General features: G+C 42.1%; 1 protein-coding gene across 10 annotated transcripts in view; it reads left to right on the top strand.

The window, feature by feature from the left end:
* The window catches only part of LOC126170411 (peroxisomal acyl-coenzyme A oxidase 3-like), a 97555-nt gene that overhangs the window by 37319 nt on the left and 36004 nt on the right, over positions 1 to 24232 (top strand). For all 10 annotated transcript variants that reach the window (XM_049920725.1, XM_049920724.1, XM_049920729.1 and 7 more), the window contains 2 exons: positions 669 to 956; positions 3743 to 3906. In XM_049920725.1, the coding sequence (XP_049776682.1) occupies positions 669 to 956; positions 3743 to 3906 (452 nt within the window). The remainder of the gene's footprint in view (positions 1 to 668; positions 957 to 3742; positions 3907 to 24232) is intronic.

Raw genomic sequence — 24232 nt, 5'->3', positions numbered from 1 at the left:
TGTAATTGTTCTTATGGTCAGTGGCTTCTCAGAAGCAGCACAACCATAAAGAATGAGTTTTACAACCCCTTGAAGGATCAGTTTGCCACTGATTTCTCAACCTCAGCTAAAATGGGAGTCATCTGCAGCAGTTGGCAAGGATGTATGATGATTCATTTCTACAATATATTTTAGAGGTCAATGTTGATCAGTTTCAGTGGCACTGCCAAAGTGCTGAATGATGATTGACTCTGATGCTTTTTTAATGTTCCCTTCTGATAATGTTATTGATAACAGTGAATTTGGGTGATTATAACTCCTGTAAAATCTCTCTGATGGGAAGTCTGAACTTTTGGAGTCCCTAAAATCATGCCCTATTCAAACTCAGTAAATTCTTCTGTTGATTCATTATGGCAGGAAAAATAAAAATAAATATATAAATATGATGATGATGAGTCATTGTGCCTTGATGTATGCACCTTTGATTGCATAGCTTAACACAACTCATAGCTTGTTCAGTATGGTACCTGGAGACCTTTGGAAGTGGTGTGTGTGTGTGTGTGTGTGTGTGTGTGTGTGTGTGTGTGTTAGTTCTAAACTGCACTTTTTTTTGTATTTCAAATAATGTTTACTGTTTCATAAGCACACAATGGAGTTTTCATTGACTTTAATTTTTGTTTTTATTGCAGGAATTAGTGGTACACATGCTGTGGTTTCTGCAAATCTTATCACTGGAGATAGTGTGAGTCATGGTGTGCACTACTTCTTGGTACCAATTAGGGATCCTATGACTCTTATGTCATACTCAGGAATTATTGTTGGTAATGTGGGTGAGAAGACTGGGCAAAATGGAGTTGACACTGGGTTTCTGATGTTCAACAAATACCGTATACCACAAGAAAATTTGCTTAATAGCCTTGCGGATGTGTCACCTTCTGGCAGGTATACAAGGACAGCAAATGCCATGACCTTTGATGGTAATTGTTATTTAAATACAGTTTACTGTGTTAAATATTTGTATAGCATCTAACTGTCACTGTCGTAAGATGTGAACAGCCTAGAAATGATTTCTTTGTGAAATGAAAAATTAAATACCAAAAGCATCAATTTATTAAAAATAATAAATATTTGTCCAATGACAAATAGGGATAAAAAAATAATAATTTGAAGAACTCAATACTGCAGATTCCCATGAGACAATATAATAGCTATCTTGCTGTGTGTGTGTGTGTGTGTGTGTGTGTGTGTGTGTGTGTGTGTGTGTGTGTGGTGTTTTTTTTTTTAAATAAGTCTTTGGTTTCATGCTGTATTATTGCCATGCAGTTTCTGTTGCTAGCACTTTTTAAATGTTGAAACTTAGTAAATGCTAATAACAAACAAAGCTGAGGAGAATTGTAAGGATGTCTGAACATTGTTCACCTGAAAACTGTTTATTAATTGAATAGAATACACTAGAAAACTGAAGGGTTTTTAATCCTTTAAAGTAATCAACTTATCCTCCGGATGTCTCTGGATCATTGATGAAACTGACATGCACACTGTTGCATACATACATAATAGCAGCTGTAATCCACAGTGTCATAGTTTGTTGTGTACAGAGAGAGGTCAATAAGGAGTGGAAAGCAGCTAACCCTTTGCATCTTCTAAATTCACATTCTTGTAAAGATAGATGTTGCTTGTGCATATTCTGTGGGCTATGATCTGTGAGGACAGAGAGTTGGGACAGAAGTGGCATAGGACAGATAAGAATATCCTGTGCAGGTTGGCTGTGCAGCAAAATTCAATTTTGACCAGTGTGGAGAGGATATTCAGGGTGCTTCTTTCTTGTGAATGTGTAGATATGTGAAGGGTGTTGACTGTATATGGGGTAAAGCAAAGAGAGACCTGTTATTGGAGAAAGTGCAGAGGGTAATTTTAGTCTACATAGGGTTCTGTAAGATCTTCAGTGTACTGAAAGAAAGACTAAATGTTACTGCAAGTGTATTGTCCATGAGTGGCCAGACTGAGGGGGAGGGACATTCTGATGGTGAATGAGTTACAGAGTGTGTAGCATCTACAATTCTATTACAAATAACCATGTACCCAGTAATCACAACAGCAGTGACACAACCCCACTCCTAATCAGCAAGTGGACCTTCATGGAGGGCAAACATTCTTTTGGGATCACTACGTGGAGCATAAAGACATATCATCTCTCAAGTAGACTAAGAACAGATTTTCTTGGTTACAACATAATGAACACTTCAGAGTTCTGTTGTCAGTTACGGGAAGAGAGAACAATTGGTAAGTAACTGCAGAGTTCTTGACTGTGTTGCAAGAAGAAATAACACTTGGTGAGTAACTCTTTTGAAATGCAGGAGTCCTGGTTAGTGTCTGGTTCAGTGTGGGACAACTAACATAGGAAGGTGTAAACCCCAGAGCATACACCGAGTGAAGACTATTTTTAAAGGATGAGCATGAGCTCCAACTAATGGGGTACTGGACTTGATCAGCACAGTGCTCAGAGTAGATGCTGACAGAATGCCTGTGTTCTGAAGGATTGACTGCTGGGTGGGACAGAGCATAAGTGAATGCTGCCTGCTAGACATTTGGTGGTGGTTTGATAGACAGGCAAATGGATTTCTGCTTGTAATACATGATTTGATTGCAGTGCCATCGTTGTTGAAGTGTACTGTGTTGGCATTTTGGTGCTTGTCTGGAAAGTTTACATACTTGTGGTGCATACACCAGCTGGTACTGGCCTGCCAGCTTGTAAGCTGGATGACAAAGCCTGGAGACCTGCCAGTCACCGGTGTATGTCTGGTTGCAGAAGTAGTCAGTGAATAGTCATAGAGTGAACAGAGATTTTTTTTTTACATAGCCATCAGTGAGGTGGATGTTGAGACTAAGCACACTTGCTTACTAAGTTCAGGAGGACCATGTGATATGAATGGGAGCAATAATGAGATTCTTGGAAAATGAGAATAAGGATGGCCTCACCATTGGTCCACTTAATAAGAAATCGTCAGTGAATTTGAACTGGATGAGGAATTTAGGAGTCTAGGTGATTGGTAATTTTTTCTGTAGATGGCCCATGAGCCATTCAGTGTAAAACAATCACACTTATGTTTTCATGCCAGATTTATTTGTAAGCAATGCCTTGAAAGTAGAACATTGATGATTGTTTATTTAAATCCCCTCCTACCTTGCCATAGGTGAGGTAATGTCTCAGTGGCATTAACTTTTTTTAATATTTGTGCAACAAATCAATAATTATCATAACTTTTTCGAAAATGTAAGACCTCAGCTTTGTTTTTGCTCCATGTATGCTTCTACCAAGTATGGCTTCTAACAAACAATCTATCTCTGACTTATTACAAAACTGAGAAAAAGGTAGAAGCTATTGTTTCTTAGTGTAACTATGATGAATATTTAACTGTTATGTAGTTGAGATGGTATTGGAAGATCCCCCAACAGCTTGCAACACTGATGCAAGTTTTCAGTTTCAAAGTGTAGGCAAAGATGTAGGCAAAAACAATAGCCATCTAAACAGCTGTGACAACACAAGGTGTTGCCATAGAGATGTTAACAAAACTGCATTATATTATTGGTCGAAGTAGGCACATGAAGCTACCATGCCGAATTCACTGCAACTGTCAGGGATAAACTTATGCTGACTCAACTATATGGAAGTTATTTAGCTTGATTCATAATATTATGTTTTAAAATCCTCATCATTATGTTTTAAAATCCTCATCCTTCTAGCCAACGTTTGTACTTACAGATGTCCAAACTCAACTGGCACTTCACTATTTGGTGACTTCTGCTAATTTATCGGCTGCATTGCTGTCAAAGGCTGTAACCATTGCAGTTCGTTACTCAGCTGTTCGGAAACAGTTTGGTCCAACACCAAACCAAGAACTTCCTGTTATTGAATATCAGCTTCAAGTAAGGCTTTTAAATATCAAGTAATTATAAACACTGTGATAAATATAGTTTCACCATGAGTAATAATAACTTTGTGGTCTAGAGCACTTACTTTTATGTCTGTAGTTTTTGTTGCCCAGTCAGCATAGCACGGACAATACTTGTAAGATTGAGCCTTGTATGAAGAACACTTCACAGCAGTAAGATTTTTGTCTTTTTGTTCATAGGTATTAATGTGAAGGACAAGCTCAGGGATTTAGCACTTTCAGGCTTTAAACTGATAAAGAGAAGCAGCTGTTAAGTTTCCATAATAATTAACTATCCTTAAACTGTCAGGCACTATTTTTCACATTTAGGAGAAATTTAATATTAGAAAATGAACAGGAAAGCTACTGCTATGAAAGAAGCTACTGCTGCTATATGTCTCCTACAGTCAATCTAACATCTACACAACTGTACTTGTACTGCAGACATTTACATGCATGCATCCTATTTATAGTGAGTGTTGTTACTTGTCATCTGACTATCTGGCATCTTAAATCCTTGGATCTAGATAGCTAGATAATTTTTTGGGTTAGCTAACAAGGTATGCTTTTAATTTTCTTTTGAATTCATAAGGGTTCCCAGTTCCTCATGTATGTTCAATGAGAGCTTGCTGAAAACCTTGATACATGATTATACAACCACACTCTGACTGAATCAAGGAGACAGTCTACATGGAACCAGTTTTTGTGTAAACTAACATTACACATCCTTAAAGAGTATATGCACTGTGAAATGAGAGTATTAATTCATAGATCTTTGAAAATTCCTCTTCTTTAAAGCCTTATTGCCTACATTTACTGAATAAATACTTTCTTTGCTTTTGGTGCATTGCTCCAAGAGATAATTCCATTGTAGAATAGGGGAGTGCAAGTATGCAAAAGAAGCTAGCATTGTGGTTTTCATATCAGTACACTTATAAATACAAAACATGCCAGTGAACTTCCAGATTTGCACTTGATCTCTGTGCTGACTTAGTTTTAGCTTGTTGTTCAACATTAAGGAATTTTGCATATAGTATTTCATTTAGTGCATGACTATTAATGTCAGTTTGTTGAACTAGTGGGTATTTTTTTGGTTTAAATGGTGCAATACAGATCTTTGTGTTGTGGCATAGCAAGACAGCCACGCCACTCGGAGGTAGCCGAAAGGCACGCGTACACACACGCCGGCTGGCGTGAGTTCTGGAACAGGATACTTGATGAATGCTATAGAGAAAAATATGCAGTTCCTCGGATACTTAACTTTATTGCATCCTTGTGGTACATCGCTCTTGACTATACAAATTAGACTATCTTCAGATACGGTTAATGGCGCCTTGCTAGGTCATAGTCATGGACTTAGCTGAAGGCTATTCTAACTGTCTCTCGGCAACTGAGAGAAAGGCTTCGGCAGTGTAGTCGCTAGCAAAGTCGTCGTACAACTGGGGCGAGTGCTAGTACGCCTTTCTAGACCTGCCATGTGGTGGCACTAGGTCGGCAAGTACTGACAGTGGCGACACACGGGTCCGACATGTACTAATGGACCGCGGCCAATTTAAAGCTACCACCTATCAAGTGTGGTGTCTGGCGGTGACACCACATTCCTCCCCCGCAAATCGCCGAACGGTCGTGTGATAAGGCTTCCGACCGCCGTGGGGAGAGCCCCATGTTGACGTATGCGATGAGGTGGGGAGCCTAACAACAGGCGAGGCTGTGCCACCCGCACCCGGCCATTCGGTCCGAGGGGAGCTAGGAAACGCCTGGAAACCTACTCCAGGGTGCACGTCAACATGCGGCGTATGCGCCCGTAAAGAGACAGGAGGGGCCGAAGGGTCGACCTCCATTGCGTCGGGGTATCCGACGCGCGATGACGCCATGTGGTCCGGAGTGAAGGACAGCTGGTCACGGGAAGCGATCGGTGGCGCGTGACCCAGGGAGGCGGATGGCGGCTGCAGCGAAGCGTCCTCTGCGGGCTGCGCCGGCGGCGGCGGCAGCGCGATGCCATGGGGCAAAATGGAAGGCATCGTCGGTAACACCTGGGGATGAGGCGAGCCAGTAGATGGGTCCCCAGGGCGCTGACCGGACGGCTCCGTCGCTGAAAGCAGACGGGGAGTGGCAGAATCCAGGCGACGACTGAGGCGCAGCTGATTGAGATGCCGACGCACCTCACCAGAGGCCCCCAAAACCAGATACATAGCGCGGCCGAGGCAGCGAAGGATGCGCCCTGCGAGCCAACGCCGTGAACCGCGATAGTTGCGATAGAATACCACGTCGCCTGGAGCAAAAGCAGGAGTCTGCCGCTGCACAGGAACCTGATGCGGCGGATGCAGCAAAGACATCAAGGTTCGATGAGGACGACCGTGAAGCAACTCAGCCGGCGAGCGACCATCGCGGGGCTGAGAGCGATACGAAGACAAAAAGAGCAACAACGCGTCCTCCCGAGAATGCGACTCTTTCAACTTCAACATCTGTGACTTAAAAGTCCAGACCAATCGTTCAGCGGCACTGTTTGACTGAGGCGAAAACGGCGCGGATGTCAGATGTTGAATACCATTGGTCTTGCAGAATGACTGAAATTCTGCGGACATGAATTGTGGGCCATTGTCGGAAACAATAGTCTGTGGAAGACCTTCAATGCAAAAGATAGCAGACAACGCTCGGATGGTGGCAGAAGACGTCGTGGAAGACATCCGGACAACAAAAGGAAAATTACTGAAGGAATCGACAACAACCAACCATCGAGCATTCCAGAATGGACCAGCAAAATCGATGTGTAAGCGTTGCCAAGGGGAAGTGGCTTTCGGCCATGCAAAGAATTTCCGCGGCGGTGCGGATTGTTGTTCAGCACACGCCATGCAAGAAGAGCACATATTCGTAATCGCAGCATCGATTCCGAACCAAGTACAGTGCTGACGAACAAGTTGTTTCGTACGCACTATACCCCAATGTTCTTGGTGGAGAAGCTTTAAGACAGAGGACTGTAACGAATGTGGGACCACGACCCTAGACTGATCATTATCAGAACGCAACAACAAAACACACACGCCATGCAAGAAGAGCACATATTCGTAATCGCAGCATCGATTCCGAACCAAGTACAGTGCTGACGAGCAAGTTGTTTCGTGTGCACTATACCCCAATGTCCTTGGTGGAGAAGCTTTAAGACAGAGGACTGTAATGAATGTGGGACCACGACCCTAGACTGATCATTATCAGAACGCAACAACAAAACACCACGTCGTACAAAAAGTCTCTCCTTGTGAGCAAAAAATCGGCGAACCAACGGATCCTCGATCCGTGACTTCGACAAGGGCCATTGCGTAGCAACAAAACGCAAAACGGTAGCAAGGACAGGGTCAGCAGCTGTGGCTGTAGCTACACGACGAAAATCAATCGGAAACGATTCGACCACGTCATCAGTTTCCGCATCAATGAACATGCAAGCAAGTTCGGAAGAATCGAATGCTTTATCCTCAGCAACAGGCAAACGGGACAACGCATCGGCGTTTCCGTGCTGAGCAGTGGACCGATACAGGATATCGTAGCGGTACTGCGAGAGGAAAATAGACCAGCGAATGAATTTCTGCGCTGTACGTGGAGGTACAGGCTTGTTCGGATGAAACAGCGATGTCAAAGGTTTGTGGTCTGTGATGATGGTAAAGTGACGACCATACAAGAAATCGTGAAACTTTGTAACACCAAACACGAGAGCCAAAGCTTCCTTCTCTATCTGGGAATAATTTCTTTGCGCTGACGAGAGCAATTTGGACGCAAAGGCTGTAGGGCGATCATGCGAACCATCTTTGTGCGCAAGCACAGCACCGATCCCGAAATCCGATGCATCTACCATCAACAAAAGGGGTTTCTGGGGATCGAATGGCGTAAGGCAAGTATTTGAAAGCAACGCCGATTTCAATTGGTGAAAGGCGCGTTCGCATTCCGTCGACCAGACGAACGGAACACCTTTACGGCGTAAGCGATGAAGCGGAGCTGAAATGGAAGAGGCATGCGGAATAAAGTTATGGTAGTAATTTATTTTTCCCAACACACTCTGTAGCTGCTTCAAAGTTTGCGGTGAAGGCAAGTCCTGTATGGCACGGAGGTGCTTCGGACTCGGATGTATGCCTTGGGCATTAATGACATGTCCCAGATATGGCAAGTCACGAGCAAAAAACACACATTTGTCCTTCCTCAAGCGAAGACCATTCTGTCGCAAGACCTGAAATAATGTTCGGAGATTTTGTAAATGTTCTGCTTCTGTCTTTCCGGAGATCACTATATCGTCCAGATAGTTTGCTGCAGTAGGGACCGACGCACAAATAGTTTGTAAATATTGCTGAAACAATGCAGGGGCAGATGCACACCCGAATGGCAGTCTTTTGAATCTGTACAATCCAAGATGCGTGTTAACCACCAATACGCGCTGGGATTCTTCGTCCACCGGTATTTGCAAGTACGCATCTGCTAGGTCCAACTTTGAAAAATATTTTCCCGGACACAGTTTGTCAAGAAGATCTTCCGGGCGGGGCAAAAGAAAAGTAGCAGTCACTAGTTGTGGATTCACTGTTGCCTTGAAGTCCACGCAAAGTCTCAATTTTCCGGAAGGTTTTTGCAAAATTACTAAGGGTGAGGCCCAGAGAGAAGCCTGCACATGTTCAATTACATCTTGTGATTCTAAATCGTGTAATGTTCTTGCGACCTCGTCACACAATGCGTGGGGAACATTGCGCGCTCTGAAAAATTTCGGTTGCGCGTTGACTTTGAGTTCCAAATGTGCTTCATAGTTCTTAGCGCAACCAAGGCCCGGTGCAAAAATGTCTGCAAATTCCTCACATAGACGAGAAACACTGGCGGAAGGCACAGTCTGTTTCACTGATAGGACCTGATTTACGATAGACAAGTTAAACAATTGAAATAAATCTAAACCAAACAAGTTCACTGCAGCAGAAGAACGAAGAACGTAAAATGACACAAGTTTTGTTTGTCCCTTATATGTTGCAAGAAGGCTGCACTGTCCTAACACAGAGATATGCTGTCCTGAATAACTAGTGAGCTGAACTTTTGCGGCACGCAACGGCGGTGTGCCCAGTTATTTGTATGTGGCGTGATTGAGCAATGAGACTGCAGCTCCGGTATCGAGCTGGAACGGTATCACTTGTCCGGCAAAGTCCAAATCTACAGAAAGTTTATTGTCCTGCTGACGACAAGAGCGACTGTTATGTGCAACTTGAACAGACACTGGGACAGAATCACTTGCGACGTGACGGGATTGCCGTCGACGTCGACGCACACTTTTTGTGGGACAAACACAGTCACTAGAGAGAGGAACACTGGGCGGATTGGCATTAACTACGTGAATGTCCATGGGCGAAGGTTCCCGAGCCGGAGTGTCCTTGGTTCGATTCCGGCGCGAAGCAAAGGGCCTGGAATGGGTGGTAGTGTCCGATCTAAGCTTTTTCTGGCAAACACTTTGAACATGTCCTTTCTTATTACAGAAAAAGCAAATAGCTTGGCGTGACGGGCAATTCTCACGCGAATGTCGAGTTGCACACCGCGGGCATGATTTCAGCACTGCATTTGCTCGCTTTCGCGGGACACATGTTTGTGCGGACGTGCGCGAAGGCTGTTTACAGTTCCTTGCAGCGCGCCCGGCGGGCCAGTTAATGCGACACACAGCTGGCGAAGTGGCAAATGATTCCTGAGCAAAGTCAAGTGTGTCTTGCCTATCCAGTATGTCTATCACTTGTTGAAGGGAGGGATTGACTAGTTTCAAAATCTGTTCCCTTATGCGAACATCAGAAACGTTCTTGTGCTATTGCATCACGCACCATTGTATCTGAATAAGGAAGGCCACAGTCGCATTCAAAAGCGCAATCCCTAGTAAGGCCTTGCAAAGTTGCAACCCACTCCCGATTAGTTTGACCGGCCGTACGTTTTGTACGGAAGAACGTATACCTTTTTGCAACTACATTGACTGTTTCTTTGAAATAGGCATCTAGAGCAGACAAAATTTCCTCGTAGGACAGAGTTGCTACGTCGCGTCGGGGAAACAATTTCACTATCACACGGTAGGTGGACACACCGACACACGAAAGCAAAAACGGCTGCCGCTCATTACCTTGAATTCTGTAGGCGGCGAGATGGAATCCAAATTGGCGTGACCACTCAGTCCAGGTCTCGTGGGTTTGGTCAAACTGGCGAAACTGCGGTGGAACTGCATGTTGTGGCTGCGGTAGCAATGAAGCGGCGGTGGCCGCATCGGTGTGCAGTGCACGTTGACCCTGGACGAGCTGTCCAAGGGCATCCAATAACGCCTGCGTCTGCTGATTCTGCAAGCGATAAAATTCGGACAGTACATCTGGAGATTGTGGCGAAGCCATGACAAACAAATCAAATCAGAGCAATACGAACGCGAAAGCCTCTTTTGAGACTCGTCGCCAATCTGTTGTGGCGTAGCAAGACAGCCACACCACTCGGAGGTAGCCGAAAGGCACGCGTACACACACGCCGGCTGGCGTGAGTTCTGGAACAGGATACTTGATGAATGCTATAGAGAAAAATATGCAGTTCCTCGGATACTTAACTTTATTGCATCCTTGTGGTACATCGCTCTTGACTATACAAATTAGACTATCTTCAGATACGGTTAATGGCGCCTTGCTTGGTCGTAGTCATGGACTTAGCTGAAGGCTATTCTAACTGTCTCTCGGCAACTGAGAGAAAGGCTTCGGCAGTGTAGTCGCTAGCAAAGTCGTCGTACAACTGGGGCGAGTGCTAGTACGCCTTTCTAGACCTGCCATGTGGTGGCACTAGGTCGGCAAGTACTGACAGTGGCGACACACGGGTCCGACATGTACTAATGGACCGCGGCCAATTTAAAGCTACCACCTAGCAAGTGTGGTGTCTGGCGGTGACACCACACTTTGAGACATTAAGTCTTTAATAATTTGCCGTGAACTGGATGTAGAGTGGTTCAAATATTGTCCAGGCTATGTCTGTGTGGATTAATTTTTAGTATGCTGGTCATCAAAAAAGTCAAAAAAGCGTTTTGGATGCATGGTACTCCATAGCTTCCACATCTGGCATTTATGCTCACTTGAAGTGTTTAGTGCACATAGTTCTGTGAAAGTCTAGCATATGCCAGTGTCGTCACTTTTCTCGCAGGAAACAGTTGCATGTGACTTCCCTCACGCTCGTTCTTTACACATCATTTTATGGACTTATTTTTCATCAAGTGCTTCACTTACCTTGTGAAAAAAGAAAACTTCTAATTTTCATTTTGCATGATTTTTAATTCCATCTCATTTCTCGATCTGTTTTGACAAGTGTGCAGTTAAAAACTCTGATTTTATTTTCACTTATGGTAGAATGAAATCTTAGCTTCTTAATAAACCATTTACCTTTTAATAACTAGTAACAGTGAGGACGCTATTTGTGAACCATGTTCACTTGATTTACAAATCTTGTACTGAAAAAGTGTGATGGTGTGCAATTTACCACTTCCTATATTTTAGACAATACTTTACTGTAAGTTAAAGACAAGGGTGGTTTGGTAAGTCAGGTTAAATTCCATGACAAAAGGGAACATTTTAGTTGTGCCTTCATGGTTGGTAAGGTTGATTATTCTAAGGATCATATAAAGAATTTCAACAGCATACAGTTCATTGTTGACAGCTGTCTGAATTGGTCATTGTGTCAACTGCGATTGAAAATGGAGAAAATAAAGTTTTGTGCTGTTATTAGACATTTTCATTTGAAGTATTGACTGCTGCACAAATCAAAGCAGTATTGGATGAAGTTCTTGCAGACTCTGCAGCATCAGAGAGGACCATTTACTTCTGGATTAATGAATTTGAATGTGGCTGGACAAGCACCATAAAAATGAAGCGCGCTCCTGCCATCCAATTCATGCCACTTTAAAGGAAACAATTTACAAGGTCCACGATATGGTAATGCAAGGCTGCCAAATGAAAATTTGTGAGATTTCTGAGATTCTGAGACTGCAGGCATCTTAACTGAGTGAGTGCATAATATCCTGCATGGAGAATTGGCTGTGAAGAGGCTGTGTGTGAGATAGGTGCCATGATTGCTCATAGTTGACCAAAAGTGCATCTGGCACAGCATTTCAACACAACACCTGGCAGTGTTCAACCAAACTCCGCAAGACTTTTTGTCCTGATTGGTGACTGATGATGAAACCTGGATCCATCATTACACACCATAGTCAAAACAGCAGTGAAAACAATAGACAAAGGCTGGTGAAAGTGCACTGAAGAAGGCAAAGACCATTTTGTCAGCTGGCAAGGTGATGGTCACTGTTTTCGGTATTCCAAAGAATTACTTGGAAAAGGCAAGATCATAATTGGACTGTATTATGCTTCATTGTTGGCTGGCTGAAAAGAGACCAAGGTTAGTATGCAAAAAACTGCTCTTTCACCAGGATAATGCACCGTCCTACACATCAATGATAATAGAGGCAAAAGTACATGAATTGGGCTTTGCATTGGTTCCTCAACCTCTCTTTTCACCAGACTTAGCCCCAAGTGACTTCCTTCTGTTCTCTGACTTGAAACTTTGGCTTGCTGGGAAGAAATTTTCATCAAATGAGAAACTGGTAGTTGCAGTCAATAAGAATTTTGCAGAGTTTGATAAAACCTATTTTTTCCAATGGGAAGAAAAAACTGGATGATCGTTGGACCAAGTGTACATCCCTCAAAGCAGGCTATGTCAAGAAATAAGGTGAAGTGTTTATGAAACAAATATTTTTTCTTGCTTATTTGTCAGACGTATCAAACAACCCCCGTACAGCTAAAAATACAGTAGAATTTAGTGACACTGTCATCTGTCTTCCTTCACAAGTAAATGCAAGTTATTAAAAGGTGCCAATGTCGCATTCGCAAGCTGACAAAATTCACTTGGGATCAGCACAGTCTCTGACACTGCAGGAAAGAAAAATAAGTTACTAGTGATTAGGTACTAGTATCAGACCCTCATGTGGTTTCAACAGTCCAAGTTTGGAAAAAGCCAAATATATACAAATTTTTCACTCAGCAATGACCAATTAGACTGAAGAATCATCTGTTATGGTCTTATAGGAGGCCACACATTATATAACGAAAGCAATTAATTCTTATTCATTTCTTATTGTGTTGCAAAAATAGATACACCCAAGTTCTTCCTCCTCTCCCTTTTCAAATGGATCATCCCTTGTCACTAACTGTGAAGTCATAAAATTTCTCTTCTGTGTGAAGTAGATAAGACACTAGTTCCTTTTTCTAACTCTGCATCTAACACAAGTTTACTTCCCATTTTCCATTAAATTAATTTTGAAGCAGAAACTTCAGCCTTACTAAATGCTTGCAAAATCATTTGTGGCACATTAAATATTGTTGAAATCTTCAGTGTACATAAAGTTTTATTTTTGACTGCATGAATCACTTTGGTCATATCGGTTTCCTTCCCCGTCTTTACCTTCCCCCGCCAGATATATTTTAGCTTTTTGTTCAGCATTCTAGAACAAAAAAGTCACAGGTTCATCATATTGGCAAAATGGTCCAAAATGTGGCTGTAGCCCAAATTTGGACCATACATAACAAACTGAACTTAAACCAATGTAATTTTTAGGTTAATTACAAAATGATGAAAAATAATAGATTACCCTAATCTTAAAACCAAACTAGACAGAGCACTATTTTTAAACACAGAAACTGCATGGAAAAAATGCATGCACACCTGCTAAAGTTTAGAAATAGTTAAAATTGAGTTTATGTTTCTATAATTGCATGCAGTACTGAGCTGACATGGCGGTTTTTACAGGAGAATTGATGTGGTCTGTGAGACATTTAACTATTTCCAAATGTTCTTTGTCGTCTAAAGCACCATCTGCTAACAAGCAGGAATATACATGTACAGCATAACTAAATTGATATGAGTATAGTTCCATCAGCTGGTAGGAATATACCAGAAGCAACACCAGCCTGCACACAACAGAGCTGTACTGACAGCCACAACATAAGAGTTGTCAGCCTGCCAGGCCGGGCAGTCTCTGACCAACATCGTGTAATTCGACCACAGGCAGCCTGCTCCAGGCATTTGTATTTGAAAAAATGGTGCCCAATCTTGGCACGCTTGAGTGTGAGCGAGCAGAATTCCTAATTTGCAAAGAGCAAGCAAAATACTTAATCTGCAGATCTCTGTTGCTTATAAAATGACACTTTCCAAAATGCAGTTTTAAGCTGTGTACAAATTATTTATCACTCAACTTGTGTTCAGCTCATCATCAGAAATGTGACTGAGAATATAATAAAATTAGCTTTTTATAATCACAGTTGTAATGTCACATAATAAAAAGCATTACAAAAAGTTAACACATGAGCAATTAGCACTAATCTTATCCAGGTTGTCATCATGCATACTGTCTAGCAGCTGTCAGCACTACTTCTGTCATGGGGAAAAAACTGGAATTACATACACTGGGAAAAAAGGAATGTTATGTAATGAGCTGCCTGACATGCATTAATAATGTACAAGGGGAAAAATATTTACATCTACATCTATACTCCACTAGCCACCTTATGCATTTTGTGTGTCACTGTCACTTCTTCTCTTTCCTGTTCTGGTCACAAACTATGCATGGAAAGCACAATTGTTGGTAAGCCACCATGTGATTTCAGATCTTTTTGATTTGACCTTAACGTTCTTTTTGCTAGATGTACATAGGAGGGAGAAATATATTGGTTGACTTTTAGGAACATATGTTCTGAAAATTTTAGAAGCAAACCTCACCATGATGTACAATGCCTCCGTCCTAGCATCTGCAACTGAAATTGCATAAGCCTCTCTGTGATGGTTTTGCATTTAGTAAATGAGCCTGTGATGCAACTTACTGCTCTTCTTTGTATATTCTCTATTTCGTCTGTCATTCCTATGTGGTAAGGATTTCACACAGAGGAACAGTAGTCAAACATCTGGTGAAAAAAGGTTTTGTAAGCTACACTTATCTTAGGTGGACAACACCCACTCAGGATTCTTCCAATGAATCTCAGTTGGCATCTGCCTTTAATATGACTAGTTTTGTGTGGTTGTTCCACTTTCAATTTCTCCTTATGCACATTGATGGGTATTTAATGGCTATGACTGCTTCCAGTAATCTTTCAACAATTGTGAGATGAGACAATAACAGGTCTTTCATCCTGTTTATGTGATGTATGTACATTTATTTATATTAATTGTCAACTGCTAATCCCTGCACTGAGGATTCATTCTATACTGGTCTTCGTGCATTTCACTTCTCTTTATACAACAGTGTCATCTTGGAACAGTGTCATACAGTTTCTTACATTATTCACTGGGTCATTTACATATGTTCTGAACAGCAATTGCCTTATAACATTCACTTGTCAACACCCGAAGTTTCTTTGATGACAAAAAATTTCTGTCCATGAAGAATTGAGATTCTGTGATCTGTTTTCTAGAAACTCTTCAATCCAATGGTAAGCCTGGTCTCATATTCCCAACACTGTTATTTTGTTCACTAGGCAACAGTGTGGTACAGTATCAGGTACTGTCCAGAAGTCAAGAAACACACTATCAACCTAGATGCTGGAGTGTACTACCTTCTGGATGTCGTGGATGAACAAAGTGAGCTGGGCTCTTCAGTTCATACTGATTCCTGCAGAGGAGAATTTTGGTCTGCAGGAAGGTCATAATATGAAAGCATAAAACATGTTATAAACTCTACTACAACGGACTGACATCAGTTATTTTGGCCTATAGTTGCTCTATTGAGCAATTTTAATTGATTTTCAATTCTGTGATTACTTGTATCAGTATCTGCAGTTTTGTTGTTCATGTGATGATTTAAAAGAAGAAACTCAGTACCATTTTCCCCAGTGAAACAGTTTTGGAAAAAAGAATTTAGTATTTTGCCCTTCTCTCTGTCATCCGTCATATCAGTTCTATTATGGGCACTGAGTGTTCGGACAGATAGCTTTGGTACATTTACTGGTTTAGCTGATGTGTCTCCTATACACTAGATCAATGATTTAACATGTATATTATGAGTAGAAACTGGATTGTATGCATTTGCAGATTTGGCTCCTTCCCACCGGTTACTGCATATTTTAACTAAAAACTAGTGATGATGCATATTTTTGCTCTATGTTTACAATATTTTAAAAATTTAGATGGGCGGTCTCTAGCTTGATCTAGTTTTGATGTCTCACAGATTGACCGTGACCTAGAACTGTGTGCAATCGCTAACTGAGAGACCACTGCCTAGCAAAGTCATTACAGAAGAGGAACAGGAACAGGCAGACAGAGCCAATGCTCCTGCGCCCGCGCCCCTGGTTAATCCCCTCTGCTGTCATACTGTACGCATTGGCAACGATTAAATTAAGTTGCGCAAGCTTTTAGTTGCACATCCATTGTTTCAGTGTAGCTTTCTATTTACTTGTACACAGTTGAACGTGTCTACAATGTATAGTGTGTAATGTGCTGTGTGCCATGCCACCCAAAAAAAGAAACATCGTTTCGTGGATAGCTGACCATCCTGAAACATTTACATATGACGTAAGTGTTTATATTGTCGAGTTTGCGAGAAAACATTTCGTGCAAAAAAAAGTTTCAAACAGACCAGCATGTCAAGACAAGTCTTCATATCACAGGAATGCAGAAGAAAGGAGCACGACAACAACTGCTGACAACAGCAAGCTGCAGTAGCAGGGATTTGCCCAAAGGTAACCAAAGAAGTTGGTTTAACATGGATCTGTGTGAAGAATTCATTGCAAGCAATACTCCTCTTCACAAACATACAAACCCAGCACTCAAAGGCTTCCTGCACAAATATTGCTTAAATCAAAATATATCAGATGAATCAGCATTTCATGAAAATTAAATACCGACAATTTACACAAATGCTCTGGAAGAAATACGCAATAACTCAAGGCCAGCATTATCTGGATTTGCCAAATTGATAGCTTTATTGATGGGACAGGCGAACTTTTACCAGAAACAATAAGTGCCAACATAGCACCCAAATCCAAATACTGCCCAGTTACCTCAGTTGATGTAGAATGGTATGTTTTTGCTTATAAAAATGTTTTGAGTGATTGAAGATCTATCATCTCAATAGATACAATAGTATTCCTGAATTTGTTTGTTGTTTCACACATTGCTCACTTTATGTTAGTTGTGGCTTAGCTCAATTTCTGTTTGTTTATGTGGCTTCTTTTGTGTCCTTGTCGATACTGTAGAGTCTTGTACCAGGGGAAGCAAGGGAGTGGATGTTGTTTGGTGGCCAGCATACTCTTTCTACAACACAACTGCACACATGTATTAACAGGGTTCTTTATTCACAAGAATAGGAAGCTACTTATCTTTAAGCAAGTCAATGTGTTGTGGTAGAAGCTGTTCCATAATAGTCTGTATTAGCCTCACTGCTGGTGAAGTGTAAATCCCGCTATAAACACTACACTCCTGCTGGTGACGTGAACTGATAAACACCGACTAGAATAGTGACTGAGCTGGTAACTGAGCTGACTGCGACTGACTCTGAGACTGACCCCTCCAGTCAGCGGCAGTGATCTAAATACTTGCAATCGAGAGGGCGCTGGCAGCGCATTTCTTACGAGTCTGTCTTTGGCCTCTCTCCTAATAGGCGTGCTTGATGCAGCTATCTTCTCATAACCTCTTTGCTGACCAGATTGCTGGGACAGCTTATGCCAGCACATAACCCCCCCCCCTCTCCACCCCCTCCGAAATGCTGCACCGTTGTTGTGTAGCGAGGCTGCAAATGACAATGGGGAGGGAGGCAAAATGCTGGACGTAGATATAAGCTGGGAGCCGTGACTGTGGAGGATAGCGTACTCTCGACAGTGTCCCACCATCTGGCCTGCAAGGCAACAGGAACATCCTCCGAAAAACTGCTGCCAGGGCACACATCCAGGCCCAAGAGCATGTTCCAGGTGATGACAGTGATGGTGGGTTCAGGTCCATTGGGTCAGAGAGCGGGGGCAGTGGGGGCGAGGGTGCATCATCTATCTGCTCCTCCTGGGATGCCCTGGTGGCACCATTGGGCTGCTGCGAAGGCTGCATGGCTCCGCGAGGCCGCGAATCTGGGTGAAGAAAAGCAGCAGAACCATGGAGCAAATGACATGCATGAATTTGGTTCTGGTCGTGGCACTGCAAACCATCGGGACCTGCAATCAAGTACATATAAGAGTCAGTGCCTTCCTGGATCATGCCTCTTTCCCAGTGCCTGCAGTTGCCATAAATCCTGAAAAGAAGAAAATTTGCAGCACTCAGCGATACTTGCAGACCATTGGCGGTGGCATATGTTGCAGTGGGTGCAGTAAGTGTAGTAGCGTCTGATGGCAGTGGCTAAGCAGAAGTTCCGCCAGTGATGGTCCATCTTGTGGGTGGGAGCAATAGGAGGCAAGAAAGAGTTGCAACACCTGTTCCCAAGTGTGGGTGGTTTGAAGCGTGGCCATCTTTTGCTTAAAAGTGCGTACGAAGCATTCTGCTTCTTCGTTGGACTGGGGGTGAAATGGAGCACTTGCTAGATGACGAATGCTATTTCATTCACAAAACTGTTCAAAATCACGTGAAGTGAACTGTGGTTCATTGTCCTAGACAAGTACTTCAGGGAAACCTTCTGTGCAAAATGTGGAAGACAACAATGGAATGGTGTTACATGATGCAGTAGAAGCCATGGGCACTGCAAATGGAAACTTGCTAAAAGAGTCTACCACTATGAGCCAACGAGTGTTCCAGAATGGTCCTGCAAAGCCAATGTGCATTCGTTGCCGTGGCGATTGAGTCTTAGGCCAAGCTTCGAATGTCTGTGGCAGAGCAGATTGGTTTTCCATGCATGCGCGACACTGTGACGTTATCTGTTGAATGTGGACATCCGTGCCCTGCCAAGCACAGTGCTGGCGTGCTAACTGTTTAGTGTGAACAATTCCCCAATGTCCTTTGTGTGGTGGAGCAATTGCAATGCATCCTTTTGCAACACTTTGGGAATAAGTACACACGATTGTCCACTGTCATTTTGAACTAGAATCACAACCCTGTTGTACTGAAAGGTTGTGCCGACATGCAAAATATCAGTGCACAACTGAGTTCTGGATACTGTTCAATGAATAAGGCCAACAAGACGTGCAAGTGTAATGAGATATGGGTCTGTTTCCATGGACTGTGTAATTTTTTGCTAGTGCAAGGGAAAAGATTCCAGCAATTCAGAGTCCTGCACATCGATTTGGCAACAAGATGCGGCAGACACATCAAAATCAAAGCCTGAGCCAATCAGAAGGTGATATAGGGCGTCTGCATTGCTGTGCTTTGCTGTAGATCTGTACACAGTTTCATACTGATACTGCAAAAGTAACAAAGCCGAACATTGCCATTTTTGAGCAATGCATGTAGGAACCGTATTAGACAGATGAAACAAGGACTGCAATGCTTATAATATGTCATTAAATAGAACTTGCAACCATACAAATAGTGATGGAATTTTGTCACGCCATACACAATAGCGATTTGTGAATAATTGCACTGAGTTTCAGTGAGCAACTTTGACACAAAAGCAATAGGTCTGTCATGTGCACCAATTCTGTGTGCAAGCACAGTGCCGATTCCGTAGAAAGAAGTGTCAGCTTGCAAAACTACTGGCTTGGCAGGGTCAAAATGTACTAAACATCTTTCACTTAGCAGAGCATTTTTGAATTTCTGAAACGCGTCTTGACAATCTGTAGTCCACACAAAAGGCACATTTTTGCAACACAAGCGATGCAGTGGAGCCGTGATCTGAGTGGTATTCGGTATAAACCGAATGTAGTATGTCATCTTGCCTAGTTCTGACTTCAGTTCAGACGCATTGTGAGGAACAGGTAGGTCATGTATTGCAAGCAAATGATATTGGCAAGGATGCACAACCTGGCTGTTTATCATATGACTTAAGTTCTGTAGTTCAGTTTGAAAAAAGTCACACTTTTTGAGATGACACTTGAGTTCTGCTTCTGACAACACTTGAAAAAAAAAAAAATTACACTAATTGGAAGTGTGTTCTTCTGGTTTACAACCTGAAACAACAATATTGTCAAAGTAGTTTGAACAAAATGGCCCTTTTGCAGTCAGCTGTTTCAAGTAATGTTGAAAAATGGCGGGTGTGAAAGCACTGCCGAAGGCCAAATGCAAATACTTGAACAGTCTTAAGTGCGTATTTACAACAGACACTTTCTGTAATTCTTCATCCAATGGAATCTACGAGTAGGCACCACCCAAATCTATCTTAGAAAAGTAATGTCCTGCACCAAGCCTGCCCACGAGTTCCTCAGGGTGAGGTAACAGATAAGTGTCAACTACTGTCTGTGGGTTGACTGTAGACTTGAAGTCAACACAGATGCGAATGTGATCAGAAGGCTTAGGTAACAAAACAAAAGGGCCTGCCCATTGACTAGCTTGAATGGGAGAAATTACACCATTATCTTGCAATTCTTTCATTTCAGTGGTTATTTTAGCTCTTAAAACAATTGGATAAGGGGGGGGGGGGCTGGAGAAACTTAGGCTGTGCATTGTCTTTCAATGTAACATGCACTACAAAGTTATTACCTTCTCCCATTCCTTCTGAAAATGGTTCAGGAAATTCGTTAAGCAAGCTAGTGACACTGTCTTTTGGTGTGAAAGCTGATATGGAAAGCACGTTTTCGTGGATGCTAAGTCAAACAGATCAAAGGCATATAAACCAAAAATGTTCTCACTGTATTGTGATTTCAACACAGTAAAATTCACTGTCCTGGTGTGAGATTTGTAAGTGGTAGGCAAACTTCAGTGTCTAAGCACTGGAATTTCCTGTCAGTTGTAAGCAGTGAGGTGCTTGCTAGATTTAGAAAGGCATGGTGAGCCTAACTGTTCATATGTGGCATGATTAAGCAAAGTTACTGAGGCACCTGTGCCTAACTGAAAGTTTACACGATGACCAGCAATGCATAATGAGACAAATAATTTGTTAGAACGTTGTTGCACAGCACTAGGGCGAGAAGAAGACACAACCTTAATCTTACTTTTGTCAGAACTTGTCATAGGTTTTGAAAACACAAAGTGCAGTGCCTGTGCACAAGCTGTTTTTTCTGGGAGCGGGCAAAATTGGCGTTTTTGTGTCGTTGCAAACAAGTTGCTTGGACATGGCCTTTTTTTCCACATGTGTAATACATTGTGTTATGTGATGGGCAATCTCATCTTTTATGGCTAGCAAAAGATCTAGGGCAAGACTTCACTAAATTCACAGGCTTGTTTACATGTGTATGTGGCTGTTCACACAGCTGTGTACATGCTCATCGTTGTGGCTACTTGGGGTGGTCACGAGCAAGGGGTGACTCGACCTGACAAATTTGGGCCTGAACAAACTTATTGGCTGCTATAGCACCCGAATCATATTGCTCAAAGACTTGCAATACTTGAGAAGTGATGGATCGGTGTACTTTAGGATCTGTTCCCATATTCTACTATCTGGAACACTGAATGTTATTGCATCCCTTATCATTAAATCACTGTAAAAGTTGCCACAAGTACTCTTAAATTTACCCGTCCTAGTCATGCCCGTTAATTTCGTGTACCACTGATGGTATGTCTGTTCTGGGTTTTCCTGCAAGCGAAAGAACTGATATCTGGCTGCAGCTGCTGGCCGGGGTGGCCGAGTGGTTCTAGGTGCTTCAGTCTGGAACCGTGCGACCGCTATGGTCGCAGGTTCGAATCCTGCCTCGGGCATGGATGTGTGTGATGTCCTTAGGTTAGTTAGGTTTAAGTAGTTCTAAGTTCTAGGGGACTGATGACCTCAGAAGTTAAGTCCCATAGTGCTCAGAGCCATTTGAACCATTTGGCTGCAGCTACTTGGATTTGCTGATCATAGTACTTGGTTAATGCAGCAATTACTTGGCCATAGTTGAGTTTGTTGGGAGAGGCCATTTGAAATAGTTTTTGTATCAACCTGAACACTGGGGACCATGCAATCGAAAGAAATTATTGTATCTTTACAGTACCTTGAACGTGATGAACTTGACAGTATGCTTGGAACTGAGTCAGGTATTCGAGCTATTCTTCTTTTGTGTCATTAAATTGCTGGAAGGTTGGTATGCCGGTCAGCAGTACTTGTTGGGCTGGTTTGTTGATCTGTTGCAGTTGTGTGGCCAATGCAGCTTGTGCAGCCAGAAGTTGTTGTACTGTCGTCAGCAAGGTAGAAATTTGTTGGTTCTGAAACTGAAAAATTTGTGATAGATCCATCACATTGCTGTCTGTGGCTGAGGTAGGGGATGGAGGAGGGTGGGTAGCCATGGTTTACACAAATAAGTTATAGCAAAAAAGCAAGCAAAGCCTTTGAAAAGAGAAATTTTATTAGTTCTGTGGCTCCACTCCTGGAATGCATGCAGGAGCACAACAAAAAATTAGCAAAATGATCACTCCTGCAAGCTAAAACACAAGAGAAGCAAGAAAATTATCGGCCAAGTTGACTAACTTCAATCTGCACTAATTATCCTTGTTGCCACTGTTGTGTTGTCAGCCACTGTAGAGTCTTGTACCAGGGTAAGCGAGGGAGAGGATGTTGTTTGGTGGCCGGTATCCTACCACAGCTGCACACATGTATTAACAGGGTTCTTTATTCACAAGAACAGGAAGCTACTTATCTTTAAGCAAGTCCATGTGTTGTGGTACAAGCTCTTCCGTAATAGTCCACATTAACCTCACTGCTAGTGAAGTATAAGTTCCACTATAAACGCTACACTGTCATAGCTGGTGACATGAACTGACAAACACCAACTAGAATAGTGACTGAGCTAGTAACTGAGTTGATTGTGACTCTACAATAACTGAGTCAAAATGTTTGGCCAATGCTGTAACCAAGCAATCTAAAATGTTACTCTCATGAGTTAGTTCTATGATTAATGGTTCAATATTTTTTTTATATAAACCATATAAATACTTAACAAAGTGTCCCAAAAACTAGGTAGAAACAATGCCAGCTTCAGTAGAAGACTGATTGTACTGACTTCATGTTTTCTGTTGCTCCACCCTGTACATTCATTCAGCTGGCAACCTACAACTACGAGCACTGACCATACCATTGGCATACAAGAAAACCACTGAGCTCTGCTGGAAACCAATGAATGTTGAAGATTAAGTGATTCACAGTACAGTGCATAACAGTATTTAATTGTAGATAGATTACTAAATCCTATTGAAATCAGTTATATAATATGCTATATAACATGTGTGAGCACACATTTAATAATACTATACATTTATAATTAGCCTCCCAAATCTCTTAGTGTTATTTGATGGATATGAAGCATGTACAAGGGAACTTGAACTTCAGAGTTTGATCTGGAATATTTTGTGGGCATTTTGGTGTAACAGAGCTGTGGCCTCCAATGACTTATTACATAGTATTAATGTAAGTATGATTAGTTCAGTTTATTACCCAAGTTACCTTTGTGTGAAAATATCTTCACAACAGTGATAAAGCTTGTAATATTCAGTTACTAAAGTATACAACACAAAGCACACAGTATTACAACAATGCAGATGCAGAAGTATGGTGCTTTGCATGGCGTTGCTATTGGTACAGTTCAGCATACTGTTACTGTGCCACTTGTCCCCTACTTCCAGGGAACACATACATAATGTGCATTTCGGCAAACTCTTTATCAGTAAACACATCCAAACTGTTAGAATTCGCTATTAACATAACACAAGCAATGCCAGAAAAACAGACCGGAGATCAAACAGAGCACTGCTGAATGCAAGCTTGAGGGTGAAGAATAAAGCAGGCATAACTGTTGTCAACAGTATGTACTGTGAGTTAACAGAACATGTTTGTCACCAAACAAGAAATATAGTGCAATACTGATGTAAAGATAAATGTGTAAGAAATCAAACAAAATGCAATTGCTTTGTAGTGAGCCACAGGAGAGTAGGAGAGATGAGTTGTTGGGTAGCATCAACCATTCCTTCTTTAGCTCATACTGAATAATCATGGGAAGTCATTAATGATGATGATGATGATGATGATGTTGATGATGTAAGCGTACATGATCATGTATGCATAGAAAAGTTGTGAAATAATTTCAAAGGGATAGTTCTCAATGCCAATTGAGGGATGTATACCAAATAAATTAATAAGTGATGGTGCTGATCCTCCCTGGTACACAAAACACATCAGGTCGCTGTTGCAGAAGCAATGAAAAAAGCATGCCAAATTTAAAAGAACACAAAATCCCCATGATTGGCAAAGTTTTGCAGAAGTTTGAAATATAGTGCATACTTTAATGCAA

This window comes from Schistocerca cancellata, chromosome 1 (assembly GCF_023864275.1).
Source record: "Schistocerca cancellata isolate TAMUIC-IGC-003103 chromosome 1, iqSchCanc2.1, whole genome shotgun sequence".
Taxonomy (NCBI): domain Eukaryota; kingdom Metazoa; phylum Arthropoda; class Insecta; order Orthoptera; family Acrididae; genus Schistocerca; species Schistocerca cancellata.
This window is presented reverse-complemented; position numbering and strand designations above follow the sequence as displayed.